This window comes from Haliaeetus leucocephalus, unplaced genomic scaffold (genome assembly GCF_000737465.1).
Source record: "Haliaeetus leucocephalus isolate CR32 unplaced genomic scaffold, Haliaeetus_leucocephalus-4.0 Scaffold495, whole genome shotgun sequence".
In the NCBI taxonomy this organism is placed as follows: Eukaryota; Metazoa; Chordata; class Aves; order Accipitriformes; family Accipitridae; genus Haliaeetus; species Haliaeetus leucocephalus.
Window position 1 is genome coordinate 3,968,876 of NW_010972931.1, and position 20,293 is coordinate 3,989,168.

At 37.7% G+C, this 20,293-nt stretch overlaps 1 protein-coding gene across 2 annotated transcripts in view; it reads right to left on the reverse strand.

Annotated features, from left to right (window-relative positions):
* Positions 1 to 269: 269 nt before the first annotated feature.
* GCC2 (GRIP and coiled-coil domain containing 2) overlaps positions 270 to 20,293 on the reverse strand; it is a 29,465-nt gene continuing 9,441 nt past the window's right edge. Inside the window, exons 7-23 of one of the 2 annotated variants that reach the window (XM_010575685.1) lie at positions 19,862 to 19,931; positions 19,073 to 19,173; positions 18,894 to 18,992; positions 16,565 to 16,684; positions 14,981 to 15,145; positions 14,486 to 14,590; positions 13,717 to 13,879; positions 13,060 to 13,160; positions 12,855 to 12,932; positions 12,029 to 12,166; positions 9,074 to 9,195; positions 7,396 to 7,572; positions 5,705 to 5,922; positions 4,088 to 4,282; positions 3,152 to 3,291; positions 2,044 to 2,245; positions 270 to 920 (exon numbers count right to left, since the gene is read on the reverse strand). In XM_010575685.1, the coding sequence (XP_010573987.1) occupies positions 850 to 920; positions 2,044 to 2,245; positions 3,152 to 3,291; positions 4,088 to 4,282; positions 5,705 to 5,922; positions 7,396 to 7,572; positions 9,074 to 9,195; positions 12,029 to 12,166; positions 12,855 to 12,932; positions 13,060 to 13,160; positions 13,717 to 13,879; positions 14,486 to 14,590; positions 14,981 to 15,145; positions 16,565 to 16,684; positions 18,894 to 18,992; positions 19,073 to 19,173; positions 19,862 to 19,931 (2,265 nt within the window). In that variant the 3' untranslated portion in view covers positions 270 to 849. Of the gene's footprint in view, positions 921 to 2,043; positions 2,246 to 3,151; positions 3,292 to 4,087; positions 4,283 to 5,704; positions 5,923 to 6,623; positions 6,801 to 7,395; positions 7,573 to 9,073; positions 9,196 to 12,028; positions 12,167 to 12,854; positions 12,933 to 13,059; positions 13,161 to 13,716; positions 13,880 to 14,485; positions 14,591 to 14,980; positions 15,146 to 16,564; positions 16,685 to 18,893; positions 18,993 to 19,072; positions 19,174 to 19,861; positions 19,932 to 20,293 lie in introns of those variants that run through there. The other variant, XR_774886.1, reaches the window with a different exon arrangement.

The following is a 20,293-nucleotide window of genomic DNA, read 5'->3' on the forward strand; positions in this document are numbered from 1 at the left end:
AGCTTAAGCCCTTTCTCCCAAAACTTCAGCGCACTTACGACCTCTGATTCTTGGAGTACTATCCCAAGACTTCCATAGGTGCCATTAACCCCATTAACCTCTACTACAGTACCATGCCACAGATGTGCCAAACATTGTACTTCATATAGTTTTAGGCACCCTCTACATTTTGTGGACCGTTGCCTTCATATTTTCAATCCAGCTTTTGCAAAAAAAAAACCAAAAAAAACAACCAACCCCAAACAAACAAAACCCAACCAAAAAAAACCCCAAACCCCAAGACTAAAAATTTAGTCAAGTCAAAGCAGAAAATGCCATTTCTTCTGCATCTTAATGATTTTACATTTTGTAAGCATGACCAGAGAGGAAATAACTCAATTTTAATTTCTTCAATGTGCAGAGAGTAACACTAATCATGTAGATTAGCAAACTGACAAAAATATGTGAAAGAAACTGTAAACACTTTAAAATGCTTTAAGTATAAAGTCTAGTTATTCCAGTTACTATATTAGATCAAGTTTTTAAATCACTATCAAAAGAGCCATCACAGGTTTGTCAAATTCTGTTTCCGAGCAATTTGCAATTGATTTGTCACTTCTCATTATACTTCTGATCACCAGCTTTAACATTTACAAGAGGAATAGTTCACTGCTGTCAGAGCATAATATAGGACAGTCTTTCAGAGCTACTGAGGGCTTCTTTCTTAGAAGAGCCTAAAAAGCTGAAAATAACAAACAGAAATAAAAACCTGTAGTTCAATGGTACACCACCAACAGATTGTTCTTCTACATTAAGATTTCTCTTTTTGCAACTGTGGAATGTGTTCAAAGATTCAGCGTTTCCACTGTCTCATCGAAGTCCCGACCAGCTGTGGAGGTATGAAGCCCACCCAGAGGGCCGTGAGGTACTCTCTTCCTCACCTGAAGGAGGAAGAAGAACATGCTTTAAACTAAGTTTATTATGTTAGACATTGCATCATTTGGTTTTATGACCTTGCTTCCCCCCTGCCTCTGTCCTTTTTCAAATGCTGTCCTCATAAACTTGTTGAGGAGGTAACATTCAATACCCACTCTTGGGCTGCCATAAATATATGTTCATGGATTTTATCACCAAGCCCACTTTGCTTTGGGTACTTAAGGATGTTTTAAAGAGGCCATTTATCACCTTTCTCCAGAAAAATCTAATCAGTGTTCATTAGAGTGCCAGAACGACGTCAAAATGCTATGCATTTAATTTACATCTCATCCTTTCAAATGCAAGGCCTATCATGGAATGCACTACTTTGCCACTTCCCTTATTTATGTGATTTTGTTCACAAGTTTTAAGTGCTTATATATACAGACATGGTACTTACTCTTTATATTAATTTTAAAATAAAGTATGGGTCAGTTGCTAATGAAGTACAAGAAGCTACAGGTTGATACTGAGACGTGACGAGCAATACCTTACAGAGCATTAAGGGGACGAATGCTCAGACTATTTGAAATGGATGGTCAGCACTTGGGTTAATTTCTTGCAAAGGCTTAACTCTTTTTCTTCCCTTCCCTAGTTCCTTTATTTCTGAAACAAAAACCATACTTGCTTGAAGAGATTTTTAAAATTAATATATTGAAACTAATATTAGATCTGCAGTACTGCCTTGAGAGGACCACTTTAATTATCTTCTTAGAACATCTGCCAAGAAAGTAATTAATTTATATTAACCTCTATTTTATGGTCACTTTAACAGAAATCTTTAACTCTACTCAAAACATGAACTTATTATATTTTTACAACTTACTGTCGTCTTCCTAAAATGTGTATGTTTCAGAAGAAATTCTATTTTACCTTAATTTTATTTATATTTTGGGGTATTTGTTCTCTTTTCTGAAAACTGAATAGTAACTTCCCAACAGAGCAAAATGGTTTTATTGCTAGCTCACTGGCATTATGCTGCTAAGCTTTGTTTTTTCCTCAAAGGTCTACATAAAAGAAAGCACAGAACTTCCGTTGCCTTTATTTCCACTTCTCCTTTTTTGTGACAATGTTCTGAACACCACCTACCTTGGGCAATTGCAACTAGCTTCCCCTTCTCTTCAGGGCTGAGCTGCAACATGGTGTCTATTACAGGGAGCAGCCTTTCTTTCTCACTTCCCGATTTCAGAAATATGAACTGCAGTAGAACATTCTTCAAGTATTCTAGATTAGCCACAGACTTTTCTCTCTCTTGATTTCTTTCCAATCTTCTTATTTCATTCTTAAGAAGCTGCAGATGAGGGGAAAAAAATATGCACTATTGTTTGCTTCATATAATGAGCAATTGAACAAAGGTCTTTGGAAGACCTAGAAAGTGAATTATGCAGCTTGCTTCAAAAAGAATAATGTGTGCATAGCAACATATTCTGGACAAAAATCCAGTAAAAATTGAACATGTGATAATGTTGTCCAGAAATAACTTTTTATTGATCAAAAATAACATTTTTTGAGAAAATCTGTGCAGTAGTTATGATACGTGGTACTAACTATTCAATTTCAGTGACAAAGCTAAAAAAGTGACAGCTAAATAAGCAATGTGGATCAAAGATTTAACAATATCATCATTCATTAAGAAACATTTTATAAAAGAAAGCTTAGCATGTTTAAAGAATATGTTAACTTCACAAATGTTTTCAGAAAACTCAAGGAGGTACAATAAAATAAAATCAAACCAAACCAAACTCTATTAGTACATGTATCTCTAAACATATATCTTCTTTTAACTTAAGACAGCTAAAAGGAGTTACAGAAAGAGAAACCAGATGATGCTTCCCTTGGGATTTACTGCTTTTATCTAAGTGACAACAGTAAAGGGACTTTACTAAACATTAAGCTTCCAAATTCTTGAGGTTTGGGGGTTTTTTTGTTTTGGTTTTGGTTTTTTTTGTAGCAGCTTTTACTCCACTTCCCCCCACACCCTTGACTAGAAATTGTGTGGAAAAAGCCCAAAAAACTGAAGTCAACTCTGGAAGTGCTAATTAGTCCTGTGGAATAAAAGCCCTTCCAAAATTAAGTTTTTTATCACCAAATTTTTATAGACTGGGATTTTCTGAAACATATTTGTGTTAAACATTTGGTCTAAGAAACAGACCACAGAAGTTACAGCTGTCCCTACATTTCCTGCATGTTTGCTAACCTTTATTTGTTCCATTAGGATTGCATTGGTTGCTTCTGATTCACGAAGTAATTCATTCAAGTGATCAGCACTCTTCGCTGTTGTGTTTAGTTTCTGAATCAGTTCATCCTTGGTGAGTTCTGTCTGCCATGGAGGTGGTTCTGCAATTAATTGGAAAAGAAAACTGAGAGAAGGAAAAAGCACTTGCATCTACTTTGTACTAACTTAAGACTTGATTAATGTAGTTTCTTAGAAACAAAATCCATGCAGAGTCAGACTGCAAAATTAACAGGCATTATTGCTGCTGCCGCATGCATGTTTTGTGATCTATTTTTGTATGTAAAAGTATATTAGAAGGGGACTGGCAAATCAGTTCTAAGTACGTCAAGATACATGGTTTTAATTTACCCCTTGTTTCCTACCCATAGATGGAGATTTTCAACAGTTCTCCACTAAGTGTTCGGTAGACTTTTAAAACATGATTAGATGTTACGATGTATTTTTCTACTTTTGGGGCGACTGTTAGAACATTGTTCTTCATGCTGGCTTTCAGTTTCCTAGAAAAAAACTATGAATAAAATCCTGTTCTAATAAGCCACATTAAGATGACCAGACATTTTATCCTTTCATTAACAAGAGTTAAATCAGCACTTAATTGTCTCTAGTGGAGACGCATCCAGAATACAAAAAGTTCCGTAACTATTCACTGATTTGCTCATCCAGTCTTTTCCAATATGACATCTTTAAATCACTAAAACCTGTAGCAATGTTTTATTGTTAGTCCTTACTCCAGGACAAAACTCCTACAGAAATTCAGGACAGTGTCAACTCAGTAGCACTTAGACTTGTGTCTTGCACCTAAAAGCATGAAAACACAACGTTCTCAGATATTTTGAGGGCAAAAACTTCTGCAACTTATGTAGGCAAGTACTTCAAAAAGCCACATGTTCTACCTACCAAGTTTTGCTTCTGGGGAGTTCAGAAGTTGTTCCAAGGATGGTACATAGGTGCTGGCTGAAGAGACAGACTCCGTGTCTGTTGTTTCCATACCTTCTCCCTCTTCCCTAGCTACAGAGTGCACATCGAGAACAGGAAGGTCAGTGTTTCGCCGTTCTCTTAAGTTCTTCGTTGCTGGATTTGAAACAGCTGGACCTGAAAGATATTTACTGATGTCTGTCATCAGAATGAAATTGGTAAGGCTATTTCATAGGTGTGACTGTCTCAGATTGGAGAGCAGTATATTAAATAGTCTTCAAAAAGCAGGGGGAGGAAAGGTGAAGAAAAGGGAGAAAGCCAGACACACACATAACGTTAATAATAGAAAATATAGCCTTTCACTCCAAATGACCATAACAATCAAAGCCAGTTTCTAAATCCAAACTTGATTGGCAATTTTTATTTCAGTGAATATGAAGCCTCCATGCAACTCTCCCTAAAGATGTGTCGTAGTTATGATACAAGTGTCAAATGTTTTTAAAGCAAAACAGAATTAGCTTTTCTTTCAACCAGTCCTGTGGGAGGTGTAAATTGTTCTGTTTTAATACTGTGCACACTATCCTGCTGCTGTAGTAACATATGGAAAGAGCAACTTCTTAAACTGTTACTGCTGCTTGGCAAATGTCCAGCTACATTCTAATTAATAACTTCACAGATATAAAAACAGCACTTGAGCTTCAACACAGTAAAATCTTAAATTAGAAGAGGGATCAAATAGCAGGTATACCAATAAAAAACATTGTTGAAACAGCTTTCAATACACTTTTCTTTAGCTTTACCCCTCATACTGGAGGCAGAGGTTCAGTATGCTCCAAAATCTGAGACAAACTTGACAAGAAGAGCACTGAATATTTACAAAGTAATTTCCCTCTATCTGTCTGACAATGCAGATACTGCAGAAGAGATAACAGTGATGCAGATTCTAGAACAGAACAGAATAGTTCCAGTTGGAAGGGACCAATCATCTAGTCCAACTGCCTGACCACTTCAGGGCTGACCAAGGTATAGTGTGTTATTAAGGGCATTGTCCAAACGCCTCTTCAACACTGACAGGCTTGGGGCATCGACCACCTCTCTAGGAAGCCTGTTCCAGGGCTTGACCACCCTCTCAGTAAAGAAATGCCTCCTAATGTCCTGTGTGACCCTCCCCTGGTGCAGCTTTGAACTGTTCCCACATGTCCTGCCACTGGGTATCAGGGAGAACAGATCAGCACCTCCCTCTCCACTTCCCCTCCTCACAAAGATTTAAGAGAGCAATGAAGTCACCTTCCTTTTCTCCAAACTAGACAAGCCCAGAGTCCTCAGCCACTCCTCGCAGGACATCCCTTCCAGCACTTTCACCAGCTTGTTGCCTTCCTCTGGATGCATTCAAGTACATTAAGATTCCAAAGGGACAGTAATAACAAAGACACGTTCCTTATTTGGTATCAGTGGATTGATAGCACATGCTGCAGGTTCTCCAGATAAGGTTTCTGGTGTATTATGGAACCACACACTATAAGCATGTTTTAGATTCAGACTCAGGTACACAAATTTGTACCTAACCCAAGAAAACCTGGTATCGTGACTGAAAGTTACCTCTAGTGCTTGTTTCACTCTTGAGTTGGAAGAGCTGAGCTTCTACTCTGGACAGTTGCTGCTGAAGTGTCTCTACTGTCTTCCTGTGCTCTTCTTGCAGGTTCCTGACTTGATCTCTGAAATTGTTCCGGAGAGCTTCATTCTGAGCTGTCAGCTGACTCAAAGTCTGGGCATGCTCTGTTTTCATGACCATGTTATCAGACTGTATTGTGCAGAGCCTGAAAACAGCGTATACACAAACCATAAGAAATGAACAGCAAAAGACTGTCATTTTTATATTTCAAAATTTTTAGAGTTTAAAGTAGTTTTCAATTTTCATATGTATAGTTATCTTAGAATGACAGTGCAACTTTTTTTCCATTTAAATTCCTCTTTTGATAGGGAAAATCTAAGACTGAAAAAGTTACACTTATTACCTATCATATGAATGCACTGTGCTATATAAACTCTTGATTTCTATTTCAGAACACAAAATTCACACACCTTTGGGAAAAAATTAAAATAGAGACACTGCAGTCCAAACATTCTTAAATTCTAAAACTGCAACATGACTGTTTATAGTGTCATACAGGGCATGTCACCTACCTTATACTCCACTTCCTTTAACATTTCTTTACCAAACACTTACGCAGGACTTCTGAAAACAAATTTCTAAGAAGCTAAATTTAATTTTTTTAAGCTTCAACTGTACAGCGCAAAAGACGGTAGAAGAGTGTAGTTGTTAGCAAGAAAAATGTCAGTAACATATCAGTTGTACTTGGTTTGGAGGTACTCCAGAAGCACGACAAAGTTGTCACAAGCAATTAAACAAGTGCATGTACGGAAAGACTAGGCATAGGACTTGCCCTTATAAGCATACAAACTTAAATATAACCAGAGCAGCAAAGAGCTTGTCTCTCTGGCTACAAAGGGAACCTACTGTGATATGGGTTCTTTCCAGAAAAATGCAGGAGGACATAATTTAGTTGATTACAATGAATCATCATGTAGCTATCAGGAACAGATAAAACAGTACAAAGATAGTGACAAGAAGGCAACAGTTCCTAATAGTCAGCTGTAATTTCGAATGAGTATTTCATGCGAACTTCTTTGTACCCTAGAGAAAAAAAGACAAGGAAAGACCCTTTTTGAAGAGGTCAAGTATTAGGTAGTCATGTGATTTTTCAAAAAGTGATACAGATTAAACAGACTCTTTTGATTCTGAAAGAAATAGCAAATTAAGATTGTGGCAAGCGTAGACTTAAAACCCACTACCTTCTGTAAAAAAGGCACTTGGTGAACACAGGACTGGATATTTTATCAGTGAAATCATTTGCTCTGCATTTAACTACCTTATTTCTCTAACAGGAAACACCCCTAAAATTTGGCTGAGCACTCCAACACAAATGTAGTGCTGAGCATTGGACTTAAAAATAGCCAATGTGCTTAAAAAAAATGTTAATTTTTAAATCTGATAGTTATCAGGTGGAAAGCTTGCAGAAATCTCAAATTCCCTGATCAGCTACTACTTCATTTTCATTGCTGAAACTTCTGAAGGCTCATGAAAAATAGCAAACAATCCTTTTGAAAATTCCTTTTACTTTCTCAACAATTTTGCCCTTTCTTTGAGTACAGTTATAGGCCACTACATGCCCAGCCCTTAAAGTTCACACAGAATAAAACATCTATATCTGTTCAACAGCAGACCATACTTTTCACGGAGTTCTGCCTCTTTTGCAACAGTCTCTTGCAGCATCTTATTGTGTCTTTCCAGCAGGGTGTCGTGTTCAGACTGCAATGCCTGGAGTTCAGACGCATTCATCTGTGAATTATGCTGAGCATCTTGCAGCTTCACTTTAAGTTGATCTATCACCATTTCCAACTGTTCTCTGCAAGGGGAAAAAAAAAGAAATAAACAACACACATTTAAAAAGAATTATATTATTTCAGAACCTATATTATATCTGCAACATTTTGGATAGCTGATCCAAATTGCTAATTTAGTAATTAAAACAATACAGCACTCTGACCAAAATAATCTTAGAATGTGACTGCAGCAGAAACAATTAGGAAAGCTCTGATCATGTTTCAATACAGGTACAAAGAGATTTATTGCATCCTGTCTGAACTGTTGGGAACATAACTAGTGGGTAGAAAGTGTGCCTGCTACCACTTTCTACTTCAGGTTGGTCTGGAGGATCAAGATAGAAAGAGAATAATATGTGCAAAGCAGATGGGAGAAACAATTTCTTCTTAAAAGTGGTGGAGGGTTTTTTGTTTGTTTAGTAAATGCACATCCGTTCAATGAGACTGAATACAGGAGACAAATGGTTGGAGGTGATTTTGAGCAAAGGACTAGAAAGCAACATCAATCCATAAAAACAGATGAACTGTGTTGGTCAGAAATAAATCAAAATCAGATACACCAGGAGCAAAAAGCCGTAAGTCACACACATTCTCCTTTTATGCTTTCTGTATTTATATATGCGGACATCTTCATTATCTCATGAACTGTATATCTCATTAACCCTTGGAGTTGATACTTGTAAAGAATTTCTTTGAAAACTGTTTCTCCTCTGTTTATTGCTTGATTACTTGTCCACTTGGTTTCCATAGTGACCCTCTTTCACAAAAACTTAACAATACCAGAACTTCTCAAAATTCTTCAAAAACAAGAGAAAGAAATGCAACTCTTGTAGTTTGCTTGCTTCAAAGAAAAGAAGAGGTAGATGCATGAAAAAACCCCAAACCAACCATAAAACCGAAGTCCTCTAACAAAGCACAAGTCTCCCTCTGGTGGATTTTTAGCAGCAATTGCAAGTACTGGTTTAAGATCTGTTGTCAGAAATTACTTCTGACACCTCGTGCATAAATGCCCAGTCTGTCACCAAGGACAGGTATCAATAACTTATAAAAATAACTTACAGAAACTGATCTACTTTTACAGTGGGTTCAGGCATTTTCTGAAGCGAATCTGAATTTACGACTATACTTAAATGATTTTCAGGGAACTTTCGGCAGTCTAATTTTTTTTTTTCCAAGTCTTTCCTCATATAACAGCTAATAAGACAACAGTATTTTGTAAATCTGCTGGAACTGATGACTCAATAGGCAGCCAGAGCTTTACCTACACTAAACCATTCCTTCCTGAAAAAGTTAAAAGTGAGCTCAGCTGAACAGTACCCACCTGCTCTTTTCTTCTTAGTTGGAAATGGTGCTTTGCCTTTACCAAAGGAACTGGGGAAGCAAACTGCCTCCCTTCTGATACTTTCCTAACTCAAGCAAAGAGTTAAATAGTGGAACTCACTTGTTGGTCAGGAATTAGAAAGACAAGCACAATAACCTGAGTATCAGTATTTTTCTGTATGCATATAAAAATTTTAGTTTTACCTTTCTTGTTTGGTTCCCTCAGATTCTGTCTGAGAAGCAGATTTATTCTTTTGCTGTTTTAGAACATTATGAACACGGACTTTGTAGCTCTCGAATTCAGATGTAACAGATGCTTGTTCAGCCTATCACACAGAAAACAAAACACTTAAGTTATGCTGTTGACTATTGCTCCCTTATTTCTCTAAAATGAAATGCATCTTATATTGGAAAAAAAACATTAAGAACCACTTTTTACATTTTCTGCTTTTAAATGGATAATTAAAATTGAAACATGATCTGTTATGGTAGTCACTTTAGACTTTAATTAAATATCATAAAATGTGAAACTTGAGACACTGATCTTACCATACAGTATTAAAGAAAAAATACTTGCAAATTAATTACTTTCAGCAGAGATTTACGAGCAAGGGGTTCTATCAAACAGCTTTAAATGAAGGCAAAGGTGAAGAAAAAAAAAAAAGGGATAATTCTGTTTTCCTTCTATACTACCCAGGTGACAAAAATCTAATATGCCTTAAAGTTATGCATAATTTTGAGGAGTTAAGTCAGTCTTGTAATGGTAATACACCGCACAAGACATAATATTCTAGTTGAATGTTAAGTGTGCTTGGTCTGTCTTCTCTTCTAAATTCAGCTGATACATGACTTTCTGTGGACATACAGAAAATTACCTCACAACATAGCTTCATCCTTGACTGTACACTATACAGCACAAATTATTCCCATCCTTCAAATACTCATGTTGTATATTTTTCTAATAAAACACAGATGCAGATTTTCATTCTTGGATCTCAGAAGGTCATGGATTCATTAGTCATCTTTGAGATAGCTGAGATGCTCTCATGTCCAAGAGGAGGATTTTGGAAAGCTTCTCTTGTGCTGAACTGCTGAGTGAAATTCCATGGTGCTGACCCCAATTAGGCACTGCTCCAGCTTTTCTGGAGTCTGTAAGATTTGTGGGAATTTCTTTAAATTAATCATTCTCTTTTCTTCCAGTCAAACTATGTGAGCTAGAATAGTCTTAAGTCCTCAGGTAGACAGCCTTAAATGCCAGCATGAATTTTGCCTTCTAACCTACTATCTGCTTTCATGTCCTGGTTTCAGCTGGGATAGAGATAATTTTCCTTCTACTACCTGGTATAGCTTTATGTTTTGGATTTAGTATGAGAATAATGTTGATAACACACTGATGTTTTCAGTTGTTGCTAAGCAGTGTTTAGACCAAGTCAAGGATTTTTCAGCTTCTCCTGCCCAGCCAGCAAGAAGGCTGGAGGGGCACAAAAAGTTGGGAGGGGACACAGCCAGGACAGCGGACCCAAACTGGCCAAAGGAATATTCCATACCATGTGACATCGTGCCCAGTATATAAACTGGGGGGACTCAGCCTGGGGGGGATCACTGCTCGGGAACTAACTGGGTATCTGTTGGCAAGTGGTGAGCAATTGCATTGTGCATCACTTGTTTTGTATATTCTAGTTCTTTTATTATTATTATTGTTGTATTATTTTCCTTTCTGTCCTATTAAACTGTCTTTATCTCAACCCACAAGTTTTACTTTTTTTTTCCCCTGATCCTCTCCCCCATCCCACTGGGTGTGGGGGGGAAGTGAGCAAGCAGCTGCGTGGTGCTTAGTTGCCAGCTGGGGTTAAACCACAACAGTGTCCACCTTTCCTTTAGACAGAATTTTCCTTCTTTAATAACCTTGTAATAATATCTGTTTTCTGGATGTAGGGGACACACATAAAGAGGAAGGCTAATCTTCCAACAGCTTCAAGCCATGCCATCATGGAAGATCTACACCCTGACTGGTTTCACAACATCAAGGAGCAAGCTACCATGGATAGGTACCACAAGTCCCCAGTTGTAGGGTTCAGCGTTCGGAAGATCTCGCGATGTCACGGAAAGTTAGAGGGTTAGTCACAGCCTTATGATGTGTCTGTAATCCCGCCTACCCTTGTTAGTATAAAAGGAATTGACTGCGCAATAAAAGGCGGAAGTTGGCGCTCACACTGTGTGTGTTATCTGTCTCTTTCCCTGGTCTGGGGGGTGATCAGTGATCTAATTGTGGCACCTTGATATGCGGCGAACGCTACACCCAGTTATGAAGAATGCATTCGTAAAACCATGATCTGTATCTACCAGTATAACGCGGGCAAGCCTCCTGTAGCAGCAACCACAAAGTTTGTCCATTTCAGTTCACCTTTTTAAAACGCAGAATTTTTTTTGAGAGGCTGTGTTCAACTGTTACTTATCTGCAGGATGCACACCTATCATACAAGAGGGGCCACAGTGTGATGCAGTAGTCTCCATAAAGATAGTTTGAACATAACAGTCCTAGTATATTCTGAATCTGTCCGTCTCCAATGCACACACTAGGTTCCAGGAACATCTAACAGTGTCATATGGTCAAAACCCCAGAAATAATAAAAACCTCACCAGTAGCATCAGTTTCACCTGTAGCTCAGCTACCAATTAAGAAGCTGGTCTTACAGCAGCATATTAAAAAGGTGCTTCCAAATATATTTTTCACAGTTTTGTTTTTTTTTTTTTAAGTGGTATCTGTGTTAACTATTTTTATATGGAGCAAGTTACACTCCTTTTCTCTTTGTTGTTCCCCCCTTTTCTTTAAAGACTTCTCCCCTCCCCCTCCCCTCAGTGTATACTTGCTGATCATCTTGAATGAACTCCAACACCCTGCTACCACCGCAAGGTTTTTCCTACTGGAAATATAAGAGTGCAGTTCAGATGTTCCACCACAAGTGATACATGACAACTGGGACAGCCTGGCCTCTCCTCTATACCACTCAAATACATTAAGCACTGAGATAACTCCCAGTACTTGACAGACAAAAAGACAAAAGTGAAAGATCCTCAAAATATTTTTAGAGAAGCAGACAGTGAGTGCAGTAAATCTCCCTTCTAAAGTCTCTAACATTACTTCTTCCACTAGAGTACCTGGGCTGCTCTGCACTCTTCTTGCAAGGTCGCAATTTTTTGCTGGTAAGCACTCAACGTACGCTGGTGTTGCTCTGAAGAAGTTCGCAGGTGTTCCTGAACTTTATGCTTTTCTGATGTTAGTACAGCCACTTGAATCTGAAAAAGTCAGTTGAAAACTTCACTGTGACAGAATTTTTTCTTCCCTCTCCAAGAGGGCATGCCACAGAGCACATAAGATTCTACTATAGTAATTCCTGCACAGAACTGGTGAATATAAAATTAAAATCCAACAAAAATAGAAGAAAAAAATAGACATGGGCTACAACGTACATTTAAAAAAAAAAAAAATCATTTTTTTAAAGAGAGAATTGAAGAGAAGATTACAGTGGTGGGGTGGCAGCATTTAAGAAAGACAACGCCTCTCCCTTCCCCTCCCTGCTACCTTTCATTACCTTTAATTCCTATTCTGTCCAACCAACAAAATTTATACAGATGGACAACACTTGAGGTTTCTGATGATGTTGCATTCTTTTGTTTTTAAACTGAGCAACTTCCATTTTTAAAGAAATTATTCTAAAACATATCCCAGTTACAAGCTTCAAATTATGGATTCCTCTTGGTGGAAAGAGGAAGAAAGGGTAAAGCTGTTTAAAGAACAGCACAAGGGAACTATTTGGGGAAAGCAGCAAAGAGACAAAACTCATTCAGGAAAAAAAACAAGTACCCAAGTGATAAAAATAACACCTTTTCATTCTTCAGCCTAGAGTCCATCTGCCCAGTACAAATCACACCCTTATTACTTATATGAGAAACCTTATACTAACAAAGAAGTGAAGTTTCTTGCCTTATAGGCTTCCACTTGTTGTTGACTGGCTTCCAGTTCCCCTTTTAATGATGCCTGCAACATTAGATGGTCATTCTCCTGCATGATAAAATTATCTGGTTATTAAAGCACCCCAAACCTCAGCAACTTAACAATTCAGTTACCAGCCCATTTTTTAAAAGTTAGTTTAAAAATGGAATACACAGTCATTAACATCTGGACTTACAGCTTGTTTTGAATCAGCCAGTTCTTTTTTGGTTTTCACCAGGAGTTGTTTTATCTTGGCATTTCTTTCCTCATCCTGTTGCATAGTTGACTGAAGCGACTCTAATGCAGAAAACAGCAGTTATAGGCAAAGGAAACTTCCCCTCCTATATTTCCTTAAAAATATTGGAAAATATTTAAGCAAATTCTGACAGATTTCTTAAGAGCTGCAAACAAGTAGCTTACAGTAAGTTTAGTATCCTTTTCACAAGTATCACAAAGATCTTTGAATAAATGAAACTGGTTTAAGACTTACACTTAAGGATAGAAAGAAACAAAATTTTTAACCACATGCTAACTGGTAAAGTTTTATGAGTGGGGTATGTCAGAAAGAAAACCCCTGTCAGTCACTGACTTTCAGAACTTATTATTAACTTAATCAGGTAAGAAACACAGTTTATCAGGCAAGCAATTGGCTCTTATTTGCTGAATACTAGATCAAGTGACTGATAACCTAGTAAAGTTTCCTTTATGGAAAAGTAATTTTGACTATGTAACTGTTCAGTATTTCCTGCAAACCTTACTCTCACTCATCGACTTGAGAAGTTGTTTCTGAATTGTAATTTTTTACCATTACTAACCACACCATAGTGACTCTTACTGTTTATAGTTTACTCACTTATTTCTTCCTGTAGTGTCTCTTGCTTCTGTTTCTGAATCCCAGTCTCTTGTTCGAGATCCTCTATTCTGCTGTCTTTATCACTAATCTTCTGATTAAGTTCTTTTACTAGCCTTTCATAATCAGCTATTTCCATATCCATCAGTGTACTCTTTTGAGCATCCTGCAAGGTACACACAATGAAGTTATAGCTTACAATCTGCCTTGGCTGCTAAGAACTTTTTTTTTTTTTTTTTTTTAATACAGTTAAAAAACTATATTGCCTATCTAACAAAAAACTTTACAACTATCCATATCCACAAGCAACACCCATCCATCAGGTTTCTACATCCTCAGTAAATAATCTGTTTTAAAACAAGAACCAGAAGCTTTGAAAAACCTGTTGCTAGTTTTAGGTTTTACCAGTAGGTATTTTGCAGATATTAGTTTCCATCATCTTTAGTCCTTACAAGGGCAGCTTCTGGATAGTGCACCATATGAGTACTCCAGACATCTCAATTCTATTCCTATTTCTACTCATGACAGGCCACATAACCCAAGCTAAACCAACCAACCAACCAAAAAAATAAAATAAAAAAAAACCCCAAACAAACCCAAAAGCATACATCAGCTCTCCAAACACAAAACCAGGGGTAAAAGCCCTCATGTTTTATCTTTTGCCAACCTTGGGCTTAAGACTCCTCACAACAGACAGGGAGGCATTCAACAGAGAAAGATGAGCCAAAATCTTTGGTAGTCCATTAAGCACTAACAAGAACAGCAACTCTACCTTTCTGGCCAGCTCTAGCTCTTGCATAGTTTTCTGCAGATGTTTCTTTTCCTTCTGAAGTTGCATCTGAAGCTCCTCCATTTCTTGGAGAGCACCACTGTGTTCCTGAAATTTATATACTTGTCAATTATGCATTCCAATTTCAAAATAGATGTCAGCATCTATTTACACTTACACACACACACTTGGGTTGTACAAAGATTTTTTTTTTTTTTTTTTTTTTTTTTTTTAGGAAATCACTGGGAACCAAAGAAAAACCCAGAAGATAATGAAGTGTTTTTTCACGTTCTGTAACAATCCCCAACCTACTCTAAGTGGCAGTCTTGCAAAGTTCTTTCAATGAACAGACCAAGCCTTCAAAAAAGATTGAGTCAAGTAACAATAAGAGAAAGAATGGAACTTGTTCTATAAAAACACAGTTTACAAAGGTCTGACACAAGTCACATCCAGTGAAAGTAATGCTTCAGCCCATTCACCATCTCTACAGAGTACTACCTTTGCTTTCTGTTCTTTCAGAAGCTTTTCAGCTTCTAGTTCTTTGTCAACCTTTGCCTTGGCTCTTTGTATCTCCAGTATCTGAGCTTCCAGCAGCTTAGCATTATGTTGCAGTGTTTCAACCCGAGCCAGGAGGTCTTCATTAGCAGAGTGTAACTGATCATGCTGAAATGATCATAGTGGAAAGATAAAAATATAAGATGAATTTGCGTATGACTTTGACAGATAAGATATTGTCTATATTTAAAAAAACAAACACTGATTTCTATCGAACTCCCTTACAAACAGCACTACTACAGATGAGTCTTGTTCATCTTAATTGTTTTAAACCAGATTAAGAAATAGGCTAAATTAAAGTCACTAGCACAATTTGATTATTTTGTTCAGAGTTCATTTGTCCTGCTTTCTGTAAGATAGCTAGAATTACAAGAAATCTGAAAAAAATACCCCAACATTTATGCTTTCTGAAAGAATCGCCTTCCTCCGACAATGATATGCAATGTTCGAGTACATATTGCCCCACGTCAAATACAGCTGCTGTATTTACAAATAAACGATCATAGTATTAATTCCTAGAAAAGATTTAACTGCAGCACCACCAAACCTTCAGTGAGACTGTATCAGTACATAGTAAGAACTCCTCCTGTATCTGGGCTATTTTTGCAATGATTTTAAAAGATTTAATTTTGACATCTTCAATGTTTTATCTCAGTCTCTATTATGCAGATTAAGAGCAAAGTATAAGTGAAAGAAGCTGCCAATTACCTAAACAGCATTTTTATTTACAAAATACTTCATAACAAACTTGAAAAATTCAATGTCTGCATAATCAGCAGAATATATGCTACTATTTGTCATTTCTTCCTACGCTATTCACTGGTAGCTTCTGTTTATAAGGAAATGGTGGCCTAGGTGGATCTTCAGTGTAATTATGTAAAAGGGCCTGGGACTTTAATCCTAAATCCCAAACCCATTGCAGTTAGCTTTGCAAAAATGTGTCTCACAGCTGCTTAATGCCATTTTAAACTCTTCTGAATGCCACTATAGTACTCTACAATGCATCCTAGAGTCTCATCCTTGTGAAAGATGCAAAAACCCCATAATTAATTCAGTACGTTTAAACACTGTTGATCAAATAACAAAACCACATTCTGTCTAAGAACCAGAAGAAAAAAATGTAACAGTTGAAGGTTACTGTACTTCATGAGAAGCATAGGTGTGAAATCAGAGAAATAGCGCAACTTTGCTACTTTGTTTTTGTATCTAACACATGCAGCAGAGTTGTACCTTCAAATCAAGCCAGAGGTGATCACCTACTCTTTTCTGTGAATTGACCTGGTGCAAATTAGACCCTTTTTACTGAAAAAGCCAGACATTCTAGATACATTTACCTTTGTCACGGCCCAGATAAGATATCAGATGTTGAAAAAAACCCCCACACCTGAATTTCAAGTCACTATCCAAAATGCACTTAGGTTATGAAACTATATATAATAAACAATCACATGAATAAAACTTACACTCAATAGGTAAAATAATTTTTACTGTAATTATCAATAGATCAGACGCACATACAGAACTAACCTGCTGGGATGACACCTGTAGCTGTCTTGTGAGGTCATCTATCTGACGTTCAAGATTATTTGCTCTGCCTTTTTCAGAATCCAGCTGTTCTCCTTGCTTATCATATTCCATCAAAAGATTCTTAACACAGACAAACACAAAACCATAATTTTTTACCATATACATTGCATAAGCACATGCTATACCTCACACACTTACTTATCTTCCTAATATTTCAGCATATGAGTTGTCTTACTGCAACATCAGAAATATCAGAATGAAATTAAAGCTATTGTTCCATTACAGGCTCTGGGAGAAACCCTTTTGAGTTCATGAAATTCTAGAATAATTCAGGTTATAGATCTGATCAGACCAGGTTACTCAGAGCTTTCTCCAGTCAGGTCTTTCCAAGGACCTGCCTCCAAGGATGGAGATGGCACTACACCTCTGGGCAACCTGTTCCAAAGCTCGACCATTCTCATAGGTAAAAAAGTTTATCCATGTATCCAGTTGGAATCTCTCCTTTCAGTTTAGGACTACTATCTCTTATCTTGCACCGCTACTAATAACCTGACTGTATTTCCCTGATAATGTCTTTGTAGGTACTGGAAGGCTGCTATTAGGTCCCTTTGAAGTCTTCTCCAGGCCGAGCAATTTCTCAGCCTTGTACATCACTTATTCAAGTCCCTTGACTATCCTGGTCGCCCTCAACTGAAATCACTTCAGGTTATCAATGTCTTTCTTGTATTTGGGGGGAGGGGAAGGGACAAGACTGGTTGCAATACTCTCAATGATGTCACGGAATCATTTAGGTTGGAAAAGACCCTTAAGATCATTGAGTCCCACTGTAAATCTAACACTGCCAAGTCCACCACTAAACCGTGTCCTAAGCACCACATCTACATGTCTTTCAAATACCTCCAGGGATGGTGGACTCGACCACTTCCCTGGACAGCCTGTTCCAATGCCTGACAACCCTTTTGGTGAAGAAATTTTTCCTAATATCCAACCTAAACCTCCCCTGGTGAAACTTGAAGCTGTTTCCTCTCGTCCTACCACTTGTTACTTGGGAAAAGAGAACAACATCCACCTCACTACAGCCTCCTTTCAGGTAGTTGTAGAGAGCGATACGGTCTCCCCTCAGCCTCCTTTTCTCGAGGCAAAACAACCCCAGTTTCCTCAGCTGCTCCTCGTAAGTCTTGTGCTATAGACCCTTCACCTTCAAGGGAGTGCTGACCAAAGAGAGATAATGATTTCCCTCAACCTACTAGCTGTACTCCTGTTCTTGCAGCCCAGGATGCTGCGGCCACCTTTGGTACCAGAACACAGTTTTCTCATTCTCACTGCACTACCTACCAAAATCCTGAAATTCTTTTCAGCAGCCACATGGTCCCCAGCTTGTATCAAGGAGTTCCTCTGTCCCATATGAAGAGCTTTGCATCTGTCTTTGCTGAACTTCAAAAGGTTTCTGTCAGCCCATTCCTCATGCCTGTCTAGGCCTCTCTGAATGGAAGTCCAGCCCTCAAGTGTATTGACTGTTCCCAGTTAGGGATAATCTGAGCACTTGATGAATGTGTACTCCATCACCTTCTCCAGGTCACTGTTAAACAGGACAGGTCCCAGCATAGACCCCTTTGGTACCCCATTTGTTACTGGCATCTAGTACAAGCTATTAACTGCTACTCTCTGAGCCCAACCATGCAACCATTTTTATTTTTTTTTTAAGCACCCATTCAGTTGTTTACCCATTTAGATCATAATGTCCTAGCGCAGATACAAGAGTACTGTGAGAGAGCATCAAAAACCTTCCTAAAGTCAAGATAAGTGACATCCACTGTTCTCCTCTCATCCACAACTCCAACCATTTTATCATGGCAGGCAATCAGATTAATTGGACATAATTTACTCTGGTGAATCCCCAGTCACCTGCTTCTGCTTCGTGTGCCCAGAGACATGCTCCAAAAGGACTCGGTCCCAGGGAATTGTTAGTTTATGTCTTTATCACTTCAGGACTTTCTAACTGATCCGTAATTTAATGTACTTTGAAGAATTCACAAGGATTTATGTTCTGCCTAAGCAACACATTGTTTGATACATATGATGCTAGATTTAAAAGGTCTAAAAATACCATCCAGTAGAAAGGAAGTGCATTATTTTCTTCTGACAGCAGCCACACAGTTCTGTTACTAGAACCTTACATTTCTTGATTTGGTTACTCAACTGCACTGACGTAATTTCTTTTACCAAACATACTTGTGCAAGTAAATAGCAATATACATCCAGGCTAGGATTCAAAAGCAAATATTTTCTGACAGTTAACTGTCTTTTGTAAATATAGTACTATTCTTACCTTATAGCTTTCAGCTCCTTGAATGACATCTTTCATTGAAGCAGACAACTGATCTTTTTCTGATCGAACCAACTCCAATTCCTCCCTCAGAGTCTGCATCTTATTACAAAGAAGAGTGTGTCATTAAAACAGAACCCCACATACAGAATGTTCTTCATATTAAGAAGCAGTCAGGATACCTCTTTTCTGCTGGCATCTAATTCTTTCTTTGCTTTCACAGCAACCACCTTAATTTTATTTAGCTTCTCTCCTTTTTCTGCAGATTCTTTTTCCAGTCTTCCTAAAATAAATAAATAAGAAAGTGAAAAAATACACCTCCCCTCTCCCCCAAGAAATGAAATTAAATGAAATTCAATTAGAAAACAAATACCAGCATGAGTTTGAAACAAAATAAAATATAAAGCAGGGGGAGATGTTCAAATGTTTAATTCAGTTAAGCATTTAAATTTAATTTGAAGCTAGAACACCCAGCTGCACACACAACTTAGGGACAATCTTTCTCTTTTTTAGAGGCTTCCATTACAGTTAACATTAAAAGCCATATTCCTATCTACTTCTACATACAGTTGTAACAACTCAGAACCATTCACTTTCTAATGTGCTGGGATAACTGCAATGAAGCAACAGTAGTTTTGGCCAAGTGTTGCTTTCCTCCCCCCTTGGCAGCCTTCTTACTAACAGGATTATTTCCCGTATTTAAAAAAATAAAGATGAAATCCACTACACTGTTTACAGCCAAATGTTCACAGGAAGAAAACATCTTAAGAAATATCAAATGATACCCAACTTAAGATTGCTAACAATAATTTTAAATCCTTAATGGAAAGAATATTGTAGGAAGTTGCACTGGTATCTACTTCCCCACCTTCCTTGGCCTGTAGGAAATACAGGACAATCGTGTAGAAAGAAAAACTAACAATCCAAAACCCCCAAACTGTTTACATAAAAGAGAACAGTGAGAAAGATACCAATTTTTTCTTGAAGCTCTGCTACTGAAGACTGTTCATCAGTTTTCTCAGTCAATGTCTCCATTAAATTCTGTATTATAAACAAAGATATAAGTATTACAAAAGTTTCTTTGTGATATCTGTTTTTCCCCTAACAAGCCACCAGAAGTTTCAGCTACAGCTGGACTGTGTCTACATTCTTACTACCAAGAAAGTCTTTATGTGCAATTTCGTATCAGTTTGGTAACTCAAAAGCATACTTATGTTGAAAGGAAAACATTCCAACCTTTTAACAGCTGCTTTCCATCCTGTCCGAGGACAAAAAATGGGAGACCATTAATTCTGCAGCTGTCAGTTTTACATAACCATCAATTCCCAGGACCTGAAGTTAGGAGTAGCTAATGCAGATCAAGCAGGAGTTTTGTTTGAGATGGAGATCATAGAAAGTTAGAG